Here is a 17878-nt window from a genome sequence, read left to right on the forward strand (position 1 = left end):
ACCCAACACCCCACCACTTGTAAATACTTTGGATTATATAGATTTTGAGTGAGCATTCTTATGCCTCAACGTCTCATCCTTAGTCCCTAGGGTAAGTTTCGACTATTCCCCTCCTATCTCCACCCTTGGAGAGTAGGAAACCTAGAGTGGCCTCCACCTACCTTGGAGTGAGCCAACTTTGAGCACCCAAACACCACCACCCTAAGTGCTTCCGCCCAAACACCATCATTTTCACGCCAACTTCCTTTTCTTCACCATACACCTTCCTTTTGTCTACCTTGTTGAACCTAGATCAAGGGCCAAGGCTTTCTCCCTTCAATCCCTACGTCATTCATGGAAGGAGGACTCCATCAAGTGGTATCAAAGCCAAGGTTCTACAAGGGTAACATCTAATCTTTTTGTGTCTCCTTTGAGTCTTTTGCTTTCGGTCACTACAAAACCTCATCCTAAACCTTATAGAATGCAATGGATCCCATAATACAAGGGTAAAATGGGAAATACAAAAGAAAATAAATTCTAAGTCCTAAACACCCCAAAATACAAGGGTAAAATTGGAAATACAAGTAAAATAAATTGTATGACTAAAATACCCCAAAATACAAGGGTAAAATAGGAAATTAAAGACAAGGGCAAAAATAGGAATAAAGAAATAAATGCTATAAAACCTAGGAGCTAAGGTCCAAAAATGGCCTTACTATCCCATTCCTCTTGCCTCCTTTAGTATATCACCTCTTGGTCTTCTCGACCTTAGTGTTATTCCATCATTCCCTCCCTCTTGAAAAGGATTTGACCTCAAATCAAGAGGTTCTTTATGGTGGACGTCATGACCAACAAAAACATAAAAGTAAGCATGAGAGGTAATAGTATATGATATAGATGGAAAGTGTATCCTAAGAGGAGTGCCACTAAAAATGCTAAAATGATTTTCTAAACTAAAAAGACTAGACTCCCTAATGCTAAGGATAGGATCCTCCCCATGATGAAGTCTAGGTGTATAACTAAAACCTAAAAAGGTAAAAAGACTAAAACTATAACACACTAATGCATTAGTCCTAAAAACTAGAACATCTTGCCTAAAGTACCCTATGTGGTAACCTAGGCATTTCCTAGAAAACAAAGGAAATACAACTAGAAAATTTCCTAAGCAATTTTGGATTATATTATTTGTTGGATAGTTATGAAAAGAATTTGTCACAAGGAACCTTGAAGGTTCATATGTTATATCCAACAAATAATATATTCCATAAATTGGGTGCATTATTGACACAACTAAGGTAGGAAAAGTCCTACACAAAGGAAGGCTATCTACCTTGGGCACCACCAAGGAAGTAGCACAAGAAGTGGAACTAAGTGAAGTCCATTTCTTCTTCACTAAATCTTGAAGTTGAGATTCTTTTTCTTTAAAAAGGGTTTGTTTTTGAATCTCCACTTCATGACTAGTGGCAACATAGGAGAAAGAGTTGAGGTCTTGATGAATAAAGAGAGTTTCTTTTAAATCATTTTCAATGGGAAAGTGACTCTCTTCAAGCATAAGCCCTTTGGAGGAAACATTATCCTCCTTACTCTTCTCTAAGAGTGTTTGTTGTTTTTCATTTTCTAACCACTCTTGAACTTTTTCTATGCTTTTCTTCATTTTTTCTTTCTTTTCTATTTTCTTTTCTTTTTCTTTTCTTCTAAGTTCTTCCTCTCTTTTTGTATTTTCCTCCTCATGCATACTCCTAGGGACTCTAACTTCTTTTCCTATTTGAGATCTAGTTGGAACAATCCTAGGTTTGGATCCACTAGTTTCTACCAACTTTGCAAGTAAATTTCTTATTTCCTCATTATTCTTTTCAAACTCTTTTTCTTTTTGTCTTAATTCTTCCTCTCTTTTTATATTTTTTTTAGGTACTCCTTGAGTTGCCTAAGTTCATCCCTAACACTATACCTAGTACTACAAGAATTATGACCATGTGCACTAAAATGATCACTCATCTTTGATCAAGAAAAAGGTTTTCACAAATTGCTTTCAAAAAGGTTTTGAAAAGGTTTTCACAAAGAGTGAGTGATAAAAGAGTTTTCACAAAAGATTTTCAAGGTGCAAGATAGGTAGGAAAAAGGCCTAAGTGTACAAAATGAACTTTCAATGGGAGGTGGACTACAATGAATCACTTAATAACCAAGCCCTATCAAGTAAAAATCACTAAGCCTTTTGCTACTTTTCTCACAAAAAAAACAAGTTGGCACAACAATAAAGTGTGTGTGTGCACGTTACCCCTAATAGGCCAAAAACAAGCCTTCTAAACGGATTTGGAGACAAAGATAAAAGCCTAAGCAATTATACTACCAAAAACTATAAAACATGCAAAAGGAAAGCACTTAAAACATGTTCTAGTCGAGGTCCTAGGTGAAGGTTTTCAAATCACCTTCAACTACACGAACTAAAACCAAGTTGAAGAGGTTTAGAAATGGCCAAATTACAAACCAAAAGAATGAAACTAAGGCCAAAAACAACAAAGAGGCCGAGAGAGAAAAGTAAGCAAAAAATTAGACAAAAACAAGAATTTAAGTCTTCAAACTCCTCCAATTGGGTTCCTTCACAATGAACAAACGTGTTAGACCTCTCCAAGTGTTTGTTCACTCCTTTATGTGTGGTGTAAATCCCTCCAAAGGCTAGGCTTGGATTCGGTTCTCCCCTCCACTCAAATCCACCAAAGGTGTGAAAATTGACTAGAGTGGTTTTTCACTTACAATCAAAATGAAACCAACCCAAAGCAAGAGTCCAAGAAATAAAACTGAAAAGCACAATTAGGAAAGGCTAAACTCAGAGAGAATTTATGGAGACAAAACAAAGAGGCCAAGAAAGACAAGCAAAAAAAATTAAGACTCAATCAAAGAAAGGAAGCACACAAAGAGTAATCCTAGAAAGGCACTAGAATTAGGTTAGTGTTTAGTCCACTTGATTAGGTCCTTTATATGTTTCGGTCCAGCCAAAGGTAAGGTCCCAAATTAAGGTCAAAATGTCATAAGTCCAACTCCCAAATGCATAGGTATTGGTCCAAGTCCACAAGTCTAGCAACAAGTCCTTTTTGGTCCAAGAATTTTTTTTGTTCTAGTCTTTTTCTTTCTTTTCACGGCAATGTTTTCTTTTATATGTCTTGGGTCCGAAATTTTTTTGTTAAATTAAGCCCAAATGTTGCTTAGGTTTTGCACTTGTAGATGGTCAAAAATTAGGTTAAACTTTAGGAGAGGAAGTGATGACAAGTGGCGGTTTCTTAGAGGTACCTTAAGGAATCTTTTTAGTGGAAATTGTTTTGTACAAGTTAGTACAAGTTGTTTGCACAATTTTTTTTTTCAGCCACCTTTTAGATTCTTTTAGGGTTCCTTTAAGCATACAAAATTAACCAAAACAAGTGGAATGCAAAGGAAAAGTGGGCAGCAAGTTATATGCATGTGCAAGGAAGCATTTCACACATGGAAACTCAAAATTACAAGGAACATGCTAGGACTATTTAGCATGCATGAATGACCTCTAAAAAGCTTCTAAATGTCACGCCCACTATCATGCAATATGGCATATATTTTGATCATGTAGTCATGCAAAGTGTTTGGGCACATACATGGAAATTTTTGTTGACAAATTATAGGAAACATACAAAGACAAAACTTTTAGGTGGATTCAAAAATAAAAAGCATATTCATGGCATTTTCATGTGAGACTCAACCTAAAATTTAGAAAAGCATGGTAAACCTAACAATGGAACCTAAAATTGCAAGGAAGGCTCACAAAGAACAAGGTGTGAACCCCAAAGCTATTCGGCCACACAAAGAAAACAAGAAGAAGGAAAAGAAAAAGAAAATTCATCTTTTAAAGCACCTTCCAAAGAGTCTAAGTCAAGTGAAATCAAGTGCTTTAAGTGTCTTGGAAGAGGACATATTGCTTCTCAATGTCCTACAAAGAAAACCATGGTTTTAAAAGCCCAAGATCACTATAGTAGCCTTGATGAAGCTACTTCATCTTCCTCTAGTGAAGAAGAAGCCATAGACTCCGAGGAAGAAATTTTACCTTGTGAAGGAGACTTACTATTGGTTAGAAGGCTTCTTAACAATCAACCTAGTGACATTGAACCATCTCAAAGAGAGAACTTGTTTCAAACAAAATGCAAAATTCTAGAAAATACTTGTTCTCTCGTTGTAGATAGTGGGTCAACTTCAAATTGTTGTAGTACTAGATTGGTTGATAAGTTAGCCTTGACTACAAAACCTCATCCTAAACCTTATAGAATGCAATGGGTCAATGAGGATAGAGGTGTTGTAGTTAACCAACAAGTAAGCATACCAATCTCTATTGGCAACTATAAAGAAGATGTTTTGTGTGACATAGTGCCATTAGAGGTTAGTCATGTCTTGCTTGGGAGGCCATGACAATTTGACAAGCACATAATCCATGATGGCCTCACCAATAAAATAAGTTTCCAACACTTAGGTAAGAAGTTTGTGTGGTGTCCTCTATCACCCTCTCAAGTGAATAAGGACCAACTCAAACTAAAGGCTAAGAAAGATGATGAAGAGAAAAGCAAAAACAAAAACAAAAAGAAAAGAAAAGAAAAAAAGAATTTTTCCTTTGAAGACAAAGGGCTAGGTTCAAAAGAACCTTAACCCTTGTGCCATCCTCCTTCTTTTGGTGCCAAAGAAAGATGGCAATGGAGGATGAGCATCTTTTTAAAAGCCATCATTGCATAAAAGGCACCCAATCCCTAAGATAGATGATTTGGTGAATGAATTGCATGGGGCCAATAATTTAAATGGTGATGCCTCTTTGGCTCTCTCCTTTCCCTAGCACTTTCATCCAACAAATTGTGTACTTAAGGATTGCATCGCTAAAAGTTTTAGTATTTTTTTACTTCCCTAATTGTGGTTTCACATTTTTTTTGAAGGATCAATGGAATGGAAGAACTTAAAGATTTGAGGTCAAATCCTTCTCAAGAAGGAGGGTATGATGGAGGACCATCCTTGGTACTTCACTTCATGTGAGACCCATCACATGGTTCATGGCTATGGCCAATTTGATTAGTATAGGATTATTTTATTTTCCAATTTTACCCTTGTATTTTGGGGTATTTTAGTCATAGGATTTATTTTCTTTGTATTTCTCATTTTACCCTTGTATTATGGGGTGCTTTAGATGATTAGGGTTTTAATTTTGGGCTAGGGTGTTTTAGTGAAGAGGTGACGCATTTTTGGTGAGTCTTGGACATATTTTTTGTGTTAGAAAGGCTTAGGCCCAAGTGGAGGGCAAAGGTTGCATGGACTTATCATGCACCTAGTTGTAGCCAATCTAACCCCTTAGATTCCATCCTTGGCCACCAAGTAGCATCTAGGGTTCATTTGGCATTGCATTTGGAGTGCATTTGCCTTGTGAATTTCGGCCATGCATTGCTCCAAATGCAACCCTAGATGCCTCCCCTCCTATAAATACCCAACACCCCACCACTTGTAAATACTTTGGATTATATAGATTTTGAGTGAGCATTCTTATGCCTCAACGTCTCATCCTTAGTCCCTAGGGTAAGTTTCGGCTATCCCCCTCCTATCTCCACCCTTGGAGAGTAGGAAACCTAGAGTGGTCTCCACCTACCTTGGAGTGAGCCAACCTTGATGGATTCCTCCTTCCATGAATGACATAGGGATTGATGTCACTTACACAATTGGAAGTCCATATCCACCGTCAGGTATAGCACAACTGGATTCGGGCTTACCACGACCTTGGCATGCATAACCAAGTCAATTGTGGAGTTCGCCCACCGACTATCCGCAAGGATCCACGCACCTTCTCAAGTACTTGGTTAAGGGAATAACCCTCGACCTCATACCCTGCTCCAACACTAGCTAAGGGCTTAGAGGAGACTCACCCAACCTAGTGGCCTACCTGAGCACCACTCTCTCAAATCCAGTGGCCTCCCTAAGCACCACTCTCATATATCAGTGGCCTATCCAAGCACCACTCTCAAGAGACTCTATGTGAGCTCTTCTAGTTCGAAAATATTTTTCCTCTCCTCAAGTCCTAGGCTAGACTCGTGCCATAAGGCATCACATGCAATTATGCATCATACATCATACATGGTCTGCCCACCATCATGATCAACAATCATACACATGTCATAAGACATCACATGCAATAATACATCATACATCATACATGGTCTATCCACCATTATGATCAATAATCATACACATATGAACATATACTCATGCCATATCATATTTAAACATTCATATATATCATCACTATGCATACATATGAATCACACCTCAGCATACATCATATATCATACATACATGATCCAAAACTTCAACTTAACATGCATTAGCATCATTTCATTCATAAACATGTTCACGCCCGGCGCAGCCTGAGCTCGCCCAGCCTAATCCCAACCTGAGAGTCCTAAAACTCATCCACACCTGGCGCGTTCAACTCACGCTCGTTGTCCTTGAGATAGAGACTCCTAAGAGTCTCCATGCCTGACGCAACCAAATCACGCCTGGCCCAACATCCAACCCGAGAACCTTAAGCACTTCCACGCCTGGCGCGCTCAACCTGCGCCTAACCTAATCCCAGTCAAAGAGTTCAAAACTCTCATCCAAACTAACAAATCCAACCATATGCAAACACAAAAACACAATGCATAGGCTTCATATAACACAAAATAAACTTAAATCTCGCATGCATCCAACCTATACATCAAAATCATCAAAATCCTCCTTTTTCTCAAAACCCCAAAAAAATGAGATTTTCTTCAATCCATTTATGGATTCTCAACATTCATGCATTAATTGAGTTTCTAAACTCACATGCAATCCTAAACAACAAATATTCTAACTTCCATCACCTGAAGATTGACTCAAAATAGCCAATAACTGAGAAAAAGTAGAATTCCCTTCCGAAGCTCGACCTGAAACCTCAATCCTCCAAAAACAAGTTTCCTAATCTGAATTTCAAGGAAAGACAAAAGGCATTAGTGATCTAGAGAAGAAAAGGAATCATACAGAGAAATTTGGGAGAGAAAGGAGCTCACAGACCCAGAGTCCTTCTCTCTAAAACTTCTCTCTAAAAACTTCACTTTCTCCTCAACCACACAAACCCTATTTATAGAAGTTTCGAAGTAGCCAGAACGGCCTGTTCCAAATTCGGAACGACTCGTTTTGCACCCCTTCTTCACGTACAAAATTTACATGCAGAACGGTCCGTTCTGAAATTAGAACGACCCGTTCTGGTACTCATCCAGAACGTCCCGTTCTCCATCAAGAACGGCCCGTACTCCCTCTAGAACGGCTCGTTCTAGGGTTCGGCCCGTACTCCATCCAGAACGGGCCGTTCTCAACTACGTTTTACAAGTCAATTTAGTAGTTTGGAACGGCCCGTTCCAGTTTGGGAACGACTCGTTCTGAACTACTAAATCACCCATATTTTTTTTTTAAAAAAAATCTTACTACGTTACATAATTTATTGATATCAAGTAGTTAAATTAATTAGTTTAATTAATAATATCATAATTTTATTTCAAAAATTCATTAAATTAAATAATATTTATGATAATTATATTTAATAATACTTATCAATGAACATTATTTATAATATTAGTAGTCCGGTAAATACGTTCATTAATAAACTAAAGATATAAACAGATATTACCAAAATATTCACTTCATTTTTTTATATAGTATGCAGGTAATACAATACAAGGACGAGCAATTTTTTCTTTTTGGAAGACAATAATTGATTTTATGAATAAATCCACGTTCAAGTTAGTTTTATTTTGGACAAATTCTGAAAGTTGGGTTAATGAATTAATCGAGACATTTTATTTTATTTTATGAATAAATAAAAAATAAACGAAAAAAAGTATGAGGGGCAAGTGTGGAAATTAAAAGAAACTTCTGCATCGACCACCTCGTCATTTTCATTTCCATTTCTCAGTGTTGTTGTTGTTCTTCTTTTTCTTCTTCATCCATGACTTTCCCTCAGCATCACTTCCAACGGCACTACCAAGCCCAACAACAACAGCCACAAACCAAATCCTTCAGGTAATTAATCCAATTACCCTCCCGATTTTCGTTGAAACCCCTTCCTTTCCACCTTTTATTTCACCAAGCCCTTTTAATTTTTTTTTTGTTGGTAGTTTCTCTTTGCAATTTAATCTTTTTGCTTCTTTATGTTTTCCTCATTTGACGTTTTCATTTACTTTCAGAAATCTGCAAACAATCGATGGTCAAATGTCACAGCAGGTTGCGTTTTACAGCCCCACTGATTTGCAAGATCAGCCCCAGCATCCGCCCTATATTCCTCCATGTATGTAAATTCTTCATCTTTACCTTCCCTTTGTTCAATTTTGTCCCTTTAGTTACATATCTTAAATGCTCTGGAAAATCTAACTTTTAAGGAAATAACCCTAGCTAGGTTTTGTTGATGGTACCCCTTTTGGTCATCTTGAGTCAAAGTTGTTTCTTTTATGTTATTCGAGACATTTTGTGCCTCTATTAAAGATAAAATAAGAATAAAAATTAAGTAATAAAAATATATTAGGCTAATTGATATTATAATTATTCTATTAGTTTCAAGTTCTTAAATTTGATTAAAAATATAATTTTTTTTTCTAATTTTTTAAAATAGAAGGGTATAAAGGTTAAGAAAATGTGGAGATAGTTACTAAAACCCTTTTATATATTAGTATAGATGATGATCCAGGAAAGTTTAGATTTTTGAAGTCTTTTGCGTGTTTTCCCTCAACATTGATTTTGGGGTAGTTGTGGGGTTGGTATGGTAAGTTAAACCCTAGATTTTTATGTGTTGTGATTATTTATTTATTTATTTTGTTTTTTCCTCAACATTGATTTTGGGGTAGTTGTGGGGTTGGTATGGTAAGTTAAGCCCTAGATTTTTATGTGTTGTGATTATTTATTTATTTATTTTGTTGTTTTCTAGTTCATGTTGTTGGGTTTGCCCCGGGTCCTGTTCCTCCTGCTGATGGCAGTGATGGTGGAGTTGATTTGCAATTGCAATGGAATTATGGTTTGGAGCCAGAGAGGAAGAGACTAAAAGAACAGGATTTTTTGGAGAACAATTCTCAAATATCTTCTGTTGATTTCCATCAACCCCGATCAGTGTCGACTGGGTTGGGCTTGTCACTTGACAATACTCGCCTGACTTCCACTGGAGATTTGGCTTTGTTGTCGCTCATTGGTGATGACATTGAACGTGAGTTGCAGCAGCAGGATGTAGAGATAGATAGGTTTCTCAAAGTGCAGGTAAGCTCAGATTTTGATGTCTAGTATACCATTTTATTGGTTATTTGTTCAAGATAAACTATTTTAAGTTAAAATCAATTGTGAGACATGATAGGATGCATATGAAAAGAGTAGTATGGACCTTATTATTTTTGCACACATGATGTATTTTCTGTTGTTGGTCAATAAGGGATCTGTTAAGGGTTTGATTGCATTTTGGTGTATAAATGTTTTTGTACTTCTGTTAGACTATTTTTGACATTCGATGTCCATAATGCCACTTGTGAGAGTAGAGCTGGCAAAACAGGCTATCCAGCCCATTGTGGGCTGGCCTAATGTAAGCTATAGGCTATACCAGGCTGGGCCAAAAAGGCTTGGATTGAATTTGGTTTTTTAAATTGATCCCAAACCCGGCCCTATGTGGACTACGGGCTTTTTGGGCCAACCCCTCTACTTGTGAGTAAGGATTGTTTATAGTCTTTGTTTTTCTTATGGTTATCTTTCGTCCATTTTGCAAGGTATCTTAGTGGAGAAATATTTAAATTAACTTTACACATGCAAGTTGTGTTCTGGGCCAATCATGTAAACTAGTAAGGTTGAGGCACTTCGTGCCTCTATTAAAGATAAAATAAAATAAAAATTAAGTAATAAGTATATGTGGATCTAATGTTATAATTAGTTAATTAATTTTAGGGTCTTGATTTTGATAAAAATGTTATTTTTTCTAACTTTTTAAAATGAAAGGGTATAATGATCAACAAAATATGGAGATCAAGGTAGGAGTATCTCCTTTATATATTAGTATAGATTAATTTTAGGGTCTTGATTTTGATAAAAATATTATTTTTTCTAATTTTTTTAAAATGAAAGGGTATAATGGTCAACAAAATGTGGAGACTAAGGTGGTTACTAAAAGGAGTATCCTCTTTATATATTAGTATAGATTATTTAATAAAAAAATGTCATAATTAATAATTACCTAGTATAATTAATGTGATCGGAGGGGCACTAGGCTTATGCAAGCACTTCTCCTCTCTGTTATTTTAATTTGTATGAAGCATGCACTTTCAGTTTTCTGATTACATGATTATAGGAAATACCTATTAGAAGTGGGATGCAAGTTATTTAATGTAAATGGAAGCTTAAGAGAATTCTCATTACATAGTGCTGAACTTCCATGACCAAATGAAGTATCTTCCTGCCTTCCTGCATCCATTCTAGGCATTTATCACCTTAAGTAAGATCTATTCTTCTATTCACTCTTCAAAACTCCCCCCTCCCTTTTTCATTATTGTTTGAACTTCTACATGCAACTAAAGCAATGACAATGTCTGATAGGATGGCCCTTAACAATTATGTTACTTAATATTGGTGTGGTTGTTGCTTCCTTTATTATTGCCTCCATCTTGAACTGGAGAATGACCCTTGTTGTCATAGCTACATATCCTTGGATCATTAGTGGTCGTATCAGTGAGAAATCTTTTATGAAAATCTATTGTTGCAACTTGAGCACAGCATATCTAAAAGCCAACATGTTGGCCAAGGAGGTTGTGAGCAATATACACACTGTTGCTGCACTGTGTGAAGAAAAGGTCTTTGACCTTTATGTTAATGAGCTTGTTGATCTCACCAAATGCTCGTTTTCACTAGGACAAGCTGCTGGCATATTCTATGACATTTCCCATTTCTTTATTTTCTCACTTTATGGCCTTGCCTTGTGGTATGGATCTGTTTTGATGAAGGTTTGCTAGCTTTCAATCAATTTCAATGTCATGTATGCTTTTTGGCAGCAAAATGATTAGCATTTTGGTGCTAAAGCAGAGAAGCTATGTGCTGCACAAATATTCTAAGGACCTTGATGACAAGGTCCAAGTGAAGCAGAAGGGAATGATAGGATGGGCCTTACAATGCCTAAAAGAAGAAAATTGAATCAAGTGGATTAATAGGATGATATTAAAATATTATATAGTTTATAGTTTTAAATCCCTAAATACTCGATGATGACACTTGTAGGGTCATCTTTGTAGCTATTGGGATTATAAATAATGTATTTCCTTAGCTTTTGGGATTTAATGAAAATATCTCGGTTTATCTTTATCTTCTTTGTAGTGTTTTTAGCTCTTTAATGGTAGAAATATAGGAATAGTGATAGAGTAGTATTTTGCTACCTATCAATGTCATTAAGGATCATTGGTGAATGATCTGTTATCTAAGTTTGCTTCGTATATATACTGCTTTTCTGTTATGTTACTGAATTGTTAAAGTTTGCATATATGCTCTTTCTAATACTATTTACTAGATCCGTAAAAGATAATTGTTTGTCCCTTTTTATAGGATCCTTTTCTGATGGAATCATGCTAAGCATGATTCCATCATTTTCTAAGTTCTAGATGCGTTAATTATTCTCTCTCAAAACATTAATTACTTAGATGAGAAGCAATTAAGTGGAAAGAGATGATTAATTTAAAAAAGTTATGGGTCCTTTTGGAAGAACAAAACACATTATTGACATAATAAGATTAACTAAATTAACTAATTTTCTTAAAGGATATGTGAATCAGTAAGGTTGATTCATTCTATAAAAAGGGTGTGGTATGCATGTGAGATGGTCAATTTTTTACTTGTGCTGGAGAGTAGTCTGCTCTCCACCTTTTCCATGCCCCTTGCTGTTATTGAATAATGAGATCAGTTGCTTTGCTATTTTAGTTTCTTCAAAAGCGAGTCAAAAACCAGAATTGATGAGAAAAGATTATTAAATATATTTATTCCTTATAACACGTGTGCATCACTGATTGAATTATTAGTAACTGCTTCAAAGTTTCAAATGCCTTTCTGGACTTGCATTGGGGACTTGTATGTATAGCCTGATCTGTCATCTGTATAAACAGGAAAAAGAGAACTTTCTCTAATTTGAAGATGCAACATTAATTAATCTTCTCTTTCTAATAGGGTGAACGATTGCGACAAACAATCTTGGAGAAGGTTCAGGCAACACAGCTTCAGAGTGTCTCACTCATTGAAGACAAAGTCCTTCAGAAACTTCGCGAGAAAGAAGCTGAGGTAGAAAGCATCAATAAGAGGAACATGGAACTCGAAGATCGAATGGAGCAGTTAACTGTAGAAGTTGGTACATGGCAACAGCGAGCAAGATACAACGAAAACATGATTGCTGCTCTCAAGTTTAACCTACAGCAAGCATATGTTCAAAGCAGAGATAGTAAAGAAGGGTGCGGTGACAGCGAAGTAGACGATACAGCCTCTTGCTGCAACGACCGTTCACTTGATTTTCATCTGCTTTCGAAGGAGAATACTGATGTGAAAGAGATGATGACATGCAAGGCTTGCAGAGTCAATGAAGTGACCATGGTTTTGTTACCTTGTAAGCATCTTTGCCTCTGTAAAGATTGTGAAAGTAAGCTTAGTTTCTGTCCTCTATGTCAATCCTCCAAATTTATCGGCATGGAGGTCTACATGTAACTACAAATTATACTACTACACTACACTTGAAATCTCTAATTTTATGTTGTTATGCGAGTCTCTTCTTGTAGCTTGTGTCTCCAAGGACCATAATGACACCTTGTAATTAGTTTTTAAGATGCATTTGACCATAAAGAATTTCACTTATTTGAGAACAGTGGTGAATTTAGAAAGGATGTCTATTGATGCCAACATGCACGTGGTTGTGACATCAATGTTGGATTGAGGGATTTGAGGTCCAATCTGTTTGCAATGTTTTTGTTTTTTTCAGTTCACATTCTGTGCGACTGAGTTTAAGGGGGGATTTTTTTTTTATCTATTTTGCCCGTATTGTTTTTATTAATTTATTAAAAACATGATATTTGAACAGGTTAATCATACGTTTCAACAAAACACATACAAAATAATAAATTTTGAATTAAATGTTAATAGTGTGATCATTATTCTCCAAAATCTTGAATTCAAGTGGGTTAAATTTTTTTAATGCAACCATATAGTATGATTAGTTTGAGTCGTTGGTATATAACTGGATTCAATTTTCTTGTTGAGTTCAAAATAATAGGTATTGGCAAAGTAAATTGATACTTTTGCATCAATATTATAATTACTAACAAATATTTAATTTTCTTCAAATAAGATTTTGCGTTAGAACTTTGTGTTCAAAAGAAAATTGTTAGAAGAGTTAATTTTAGTATACCGCAAATCTATGATGCACAAATATAAGTATTAGATATATATTCGATATGACAATATGTCAGTTTTTGAAATAGAATATAGTATGTTTAGGATATGTATTAAGACAACTTCTATTTTTGGTTCATTAAGAGATAATGACATTATTTAAAGATTTTCAACACCATCAGGACTATCAAATGAATCTCCACCAATGTCTCACATTCTAGTACTCCCTTGCATATATTCTGCGCTTTTCGTAGACAAGAGTCGCAAATTAGTATGTATATAAACAAAGTCTTTTGCTCTTTTATGATTCAACTTATTTCTTTTCAGCGAGTGAATGAAGGAATAAGTACTCCAATTCCTTTTGCAACAAGATGAAGAACTAGGTTGTACAAGAAGCTTTAAAAAAAAGCTTTTGAAAGAGAAAGGCAAAAGAACCATGCATTAACCACCGGGATTTAGCATCTAATGTCCATCTATCTTCAATTGAGTTAAAAGAAGCAAAATTATGAGCTTTTGATGAAAAATCAGCACATTCAAGAGAAACCTTTCTTCTTTCTTCAACAGTTGTGAAAATCTTTTTTAAACATTTATTTCTCTCCACAGAAATTTCTTCATCTTCATGTGGGAAAATTCTATTTGGAGCCTCTTGAAACCATTCATTACTGTAGTACCTTTTAATAAATAAGAAAATTAATAGATAAAAAGATATAGTATCTATCTAATTATTTATAAATAAATAATAAGAATAAATAAATATTTGATAGACTAATTTTACCTAGGATTCAAAGAGTGAGCCATGTAGTGGAGATGGGTGCAACTCTTAGTCCAGCTATTAATTAGTATAGAATAAACAACTTCATAAAATGTTGATGTACCATTTAACTCTTTTCCTTCACACACACACACACACACACACACACACACACACACACACACACACACACACACACACACACACACACATATATATATATATGTATATCTTTACTTTTTCTATTATACTATCCCACATCTCATAGACCAAATGAAGTATGGGATTATCTGTGTGACAAGCCCTAATGATGGATCATGGGCCAAGAGCCCAATTACTCGAGCTATGGCCAGGAGCATACAGGAAGGATTGGCAAGCTTGGAGGTTAGTGGGCTTGCCAAGCCCAAGCTACTCTTTATATGGGCCATCACATCTTGAACTCACTTGTATATAGTAGTTCTTGTATAAGTTCATTTTTGCCTTTGTATTTGTGAGACACTTTCTTCTTTCATTATAGTATATTCTTTTGAGAATTTAGGGTATGTTACTTGGAAACTTTTGCTCCATTTGACCTTGTATTAAGGGTCATTCATTTTTATATTTTCAGTAGTAGAAGTGGGGTGACAAATAGTAAGGTGTGTAGGTGCAACTAATAATTGGGCCAGAATTGGGCCTAGGCCAAATTTTACATATTGGGCTTGTTTTTCTCCATATTTTCCAAGGAATTGATTTAGCTAGGTCTCACCACCATTTGGTGAACCTAACTAAACTAATTCCAAGTTTTTGGATTGGATTAAATATGGAAATTGAAGCCTTGGCCGCCTAGCCTTGTTCCTTGGCCGAATTCTTAGCTTGCATTGCACACTTGGGAAGCTTGTGCTACAAGTTTCTAACTTAGCTTGCTTCCCAAGCTTCTAAGTTAGAAGCTTGCTCCACAAGCCTCTTAAACCAACTAGGCCGGTCAAGTTAAGCTAACCACGGTTCTCTTAAACCATACTTAGCCTAGCTTGCACCACAAGTTTCCCTACTCTATATAAGTCCTTCTTCTACCTTTGTAATCACTTTTGAACATTTATGAGATTAGAATTCAGAAAATTCTCTCTCTTTCAAGAGTCCAAACCGTGGAGAACTTTCTCTCCTTAAGAACCTACAAAGGAATCCTTCTTTTGTGCCTTGGTTCATCAATTCTTCTTCTCCTTCAAGAAGGAGACTGCGCCATTGGAGTTGTTCCGTCAAGCTTTTGGAGCTTGAATCTTTGCTTCTGTGTTCATCCTTCAACCTCAAGAGAAGATTGGACTTGAAGATGGAGTTTGGAAGAGAACATCATTCACTTCTCCAAGTTTCTTCCATCACCTAAGCATACTATAAATAGGCTCAGTGAAATTAAGAATATATGTAATTTTGTCCCACCACACATCATTCAAAATATATTCTTTTGTAGCTTGCGCCTTACCCATATCATCTTCTCTATAAGAGTTCCATTCTTCACTAATAACCATCAATTGCAAAACACCTTTCAAAAGTTTAAATCTCTTTAACATTACTAGAATAAATGCAAAGCGTGTTTCAACTATAGCAAGCAATTTTAGAGGTGAGAAGTGATTAAAAATTGTCAATCTCATTGAGTGATTCATGATAAAGTTCCTAACTAAAGAAACATCATCAACAACTTAACCCAATTACATTCAGCATAAACTACCTCCTTCCTTTCAGTGTTCTTGGCAGCATATATGTTCTTCAATGCAAGGTTCAATTGTGAACAACACAAGGAGTCCAAAAAATTTTAGGAAAAGAAATTTCAACAATCATTCCAACACCTTTGCATACAGGAGTATTATCTGTTATAATTTGAGCAATATTTTGTTCTCCTACTTATTTTATAGCTTCTATCATCTTATCAACCATATAATGTTTGTTTTTAAAATCATCAGAAGCATTAATAGCTTTTAAAAATATTGGACCCCTTTCACTTGTAGCCATAAAATTAATTAAAGGCCTTCTTTGGACATCTGTCTATCCATCAGATACCATGCTAACACCTTTTTCATTCCAATTTGATTTAATAGGTTTAAGCAACCTCTAAACTTGTGTCTTTTCTTGTTGTAAGAGAGTTTTCTTCAAGGAATTGTATCCAGGAGGAAGAAACCCATGAAGCATGTGATTCGTAGCAAATGAATAAGAATTCACATAATAGAGATTTCTAGCAAGGTTGAAGGGCACTCCAAAAGAATAAAACATTCTAGCAATGAGAGCTTTGAGATTATCTCTATCTTCTAAATTAAATGCTTTTTCCAAATGACCAACTTTTCTCTTTTTCAATAAAGAACTTTGATGCATTTTCTCTTTAGGAAATGGGACATGCTTAGGTTTTACTTTATTTTCAGGCAATTCAACAATTGATTTCAATTCAACCAAATATTGAAAATGCTTAGATTTTTCTCCAAATGACCAACTTTTCTATTTTTCAATAAAGAACTTTGATGCATTTTCTCTTTAGGCAATGGGACATGCTAATCATTTTCTTTTTTCTTTTTTTCCCCTCCTAATTCTAAATTGGATCAGTGGACAGAATACATTAAGAAATATGGATAGTCATCTGAATGTGATGCAAGGTCTGGGTTTGGTTACACCACCCCTGAAACCACTAGACAAGGAAGGTACATGAGTTCCTAAAATTTCTTTTTGTGATAAGGTCATGGGTTCACAAATCCCATTATCGAGAAGAGAAAAAATAGACCTGATTTAGAGTGAGAAGATGACAATTGGTTGAAACCTAAGTGTTATATTGATAATAAACTTCTACAATAGTTAAGACTCTCATGGAAGGATGTGGTTATCATTAATATTGGTTATCTTGAAGAGGGTATGGAAGCCATCAGGAGGGATATCCTGGATATTGGTCATGGATACTACATGGTCAAGTTTGATATGAAATGTGATAAAGAGAATGTGCTCATGTGAGTGTTGTGGATGATTTTCAATGGTATGTAATTGGACACTAGACTTTGTGGCATCAAAAGAAAAGATTGGTCACACCCTAGTTTGGATAAAATCCCCTTGTTTAGGAATGAAATACTATGATGAAAGTGTTTTGTAGGCTTTGGTGTTAGTAATAGGAAACTCGTAAGGGTGGACATGACAATCGTGAATGCTATAGGGGGAAGTTTGTGTTTTGCATTGAGTCTTTGTTTTGTGACATGCATCATGTGCATAAAAAAGTTTTTTTTGACATGATATTGGTGTATCTTCCCCCTAGTGAAAATGTTGGGTGTCAAGCATCTTTGGTTGATTGTGACGAAATTAACTTCAAGGATGATTGATTTCTCTTCATATCTTTTTCCTACTCCCTTGATCTTTATCCATGAGGCTATTTGAAGAAGAAAAAACTTGAAAATGGTGGGAAGGTTAACGAATGGTGGTGCCATTTCCAAAGAAGGAGATAAGCCAAGAAGGTCTCTCATCACAAGGAAAGAATCCTTGATAAGAGATTCAAATGAAGTTGCATTCAAAGAGAGACTCTAAGGACTCTTGAATATGAGAGAAAACTCAATTTAAATTTCATATATGCTCAAAAGTGATGAGTTATGTGAGGATTACATGTATATATAGAGTTTAGTAGCTTGTGGTGCAAGTTAAGTGTAAGCAAGGTTAAGTTAACCTGTACTCAAGTCAATTAACTGTAGTTCATATTTGAAATTCAACTTT

The 17878-nt window shown here is 35.6% G+C and overlaps 1 protein-coding gene across 1 annotated transcript; it reads left to right on the forward strand.

The window, feature by feature from the left end:
- The first annotated feature begins 7904 nt into the window (after positions 1 to 7904).
- SBP1 (S-ribonuclease binding protein 1) lies at positions 7905 to 12898 on the forward strand. The gene is made up of 4 exons (XM_020378710.3): positions 7905 to 8064; positions 8229 to 8329; positions 8963 to 9285; positions 12214 to 12898. The coding sequence occupies exons 1-4, from the start codon at positions 7991 to 7993 to the stop codon at positions 12739 to 12741; spliced, it is 1026 nt and encodes a 341-aa protein (XP_020234299.1). The 5' UTR covers positions 7905 to 7990; the 3' UTR covers positions 12742 to 12898.
- Positions 12899 to 17878: the final 4980 nt, after the last annotated feature.

This window comes from Cajanus cajan, chromosome 9, assembly GCF_000230855.2.
Source record: "Cajanus cajan strain Asha chromosome 9, NIPB_CcT2T_4, whole genome shotgun sequence".
Lineage (NCBI taxonomy): Eukaryota > Viridiplantae > Streptophyta > Magnoliopsida > Fabales > Fabaceae > Cajanus > Cajanus cajan.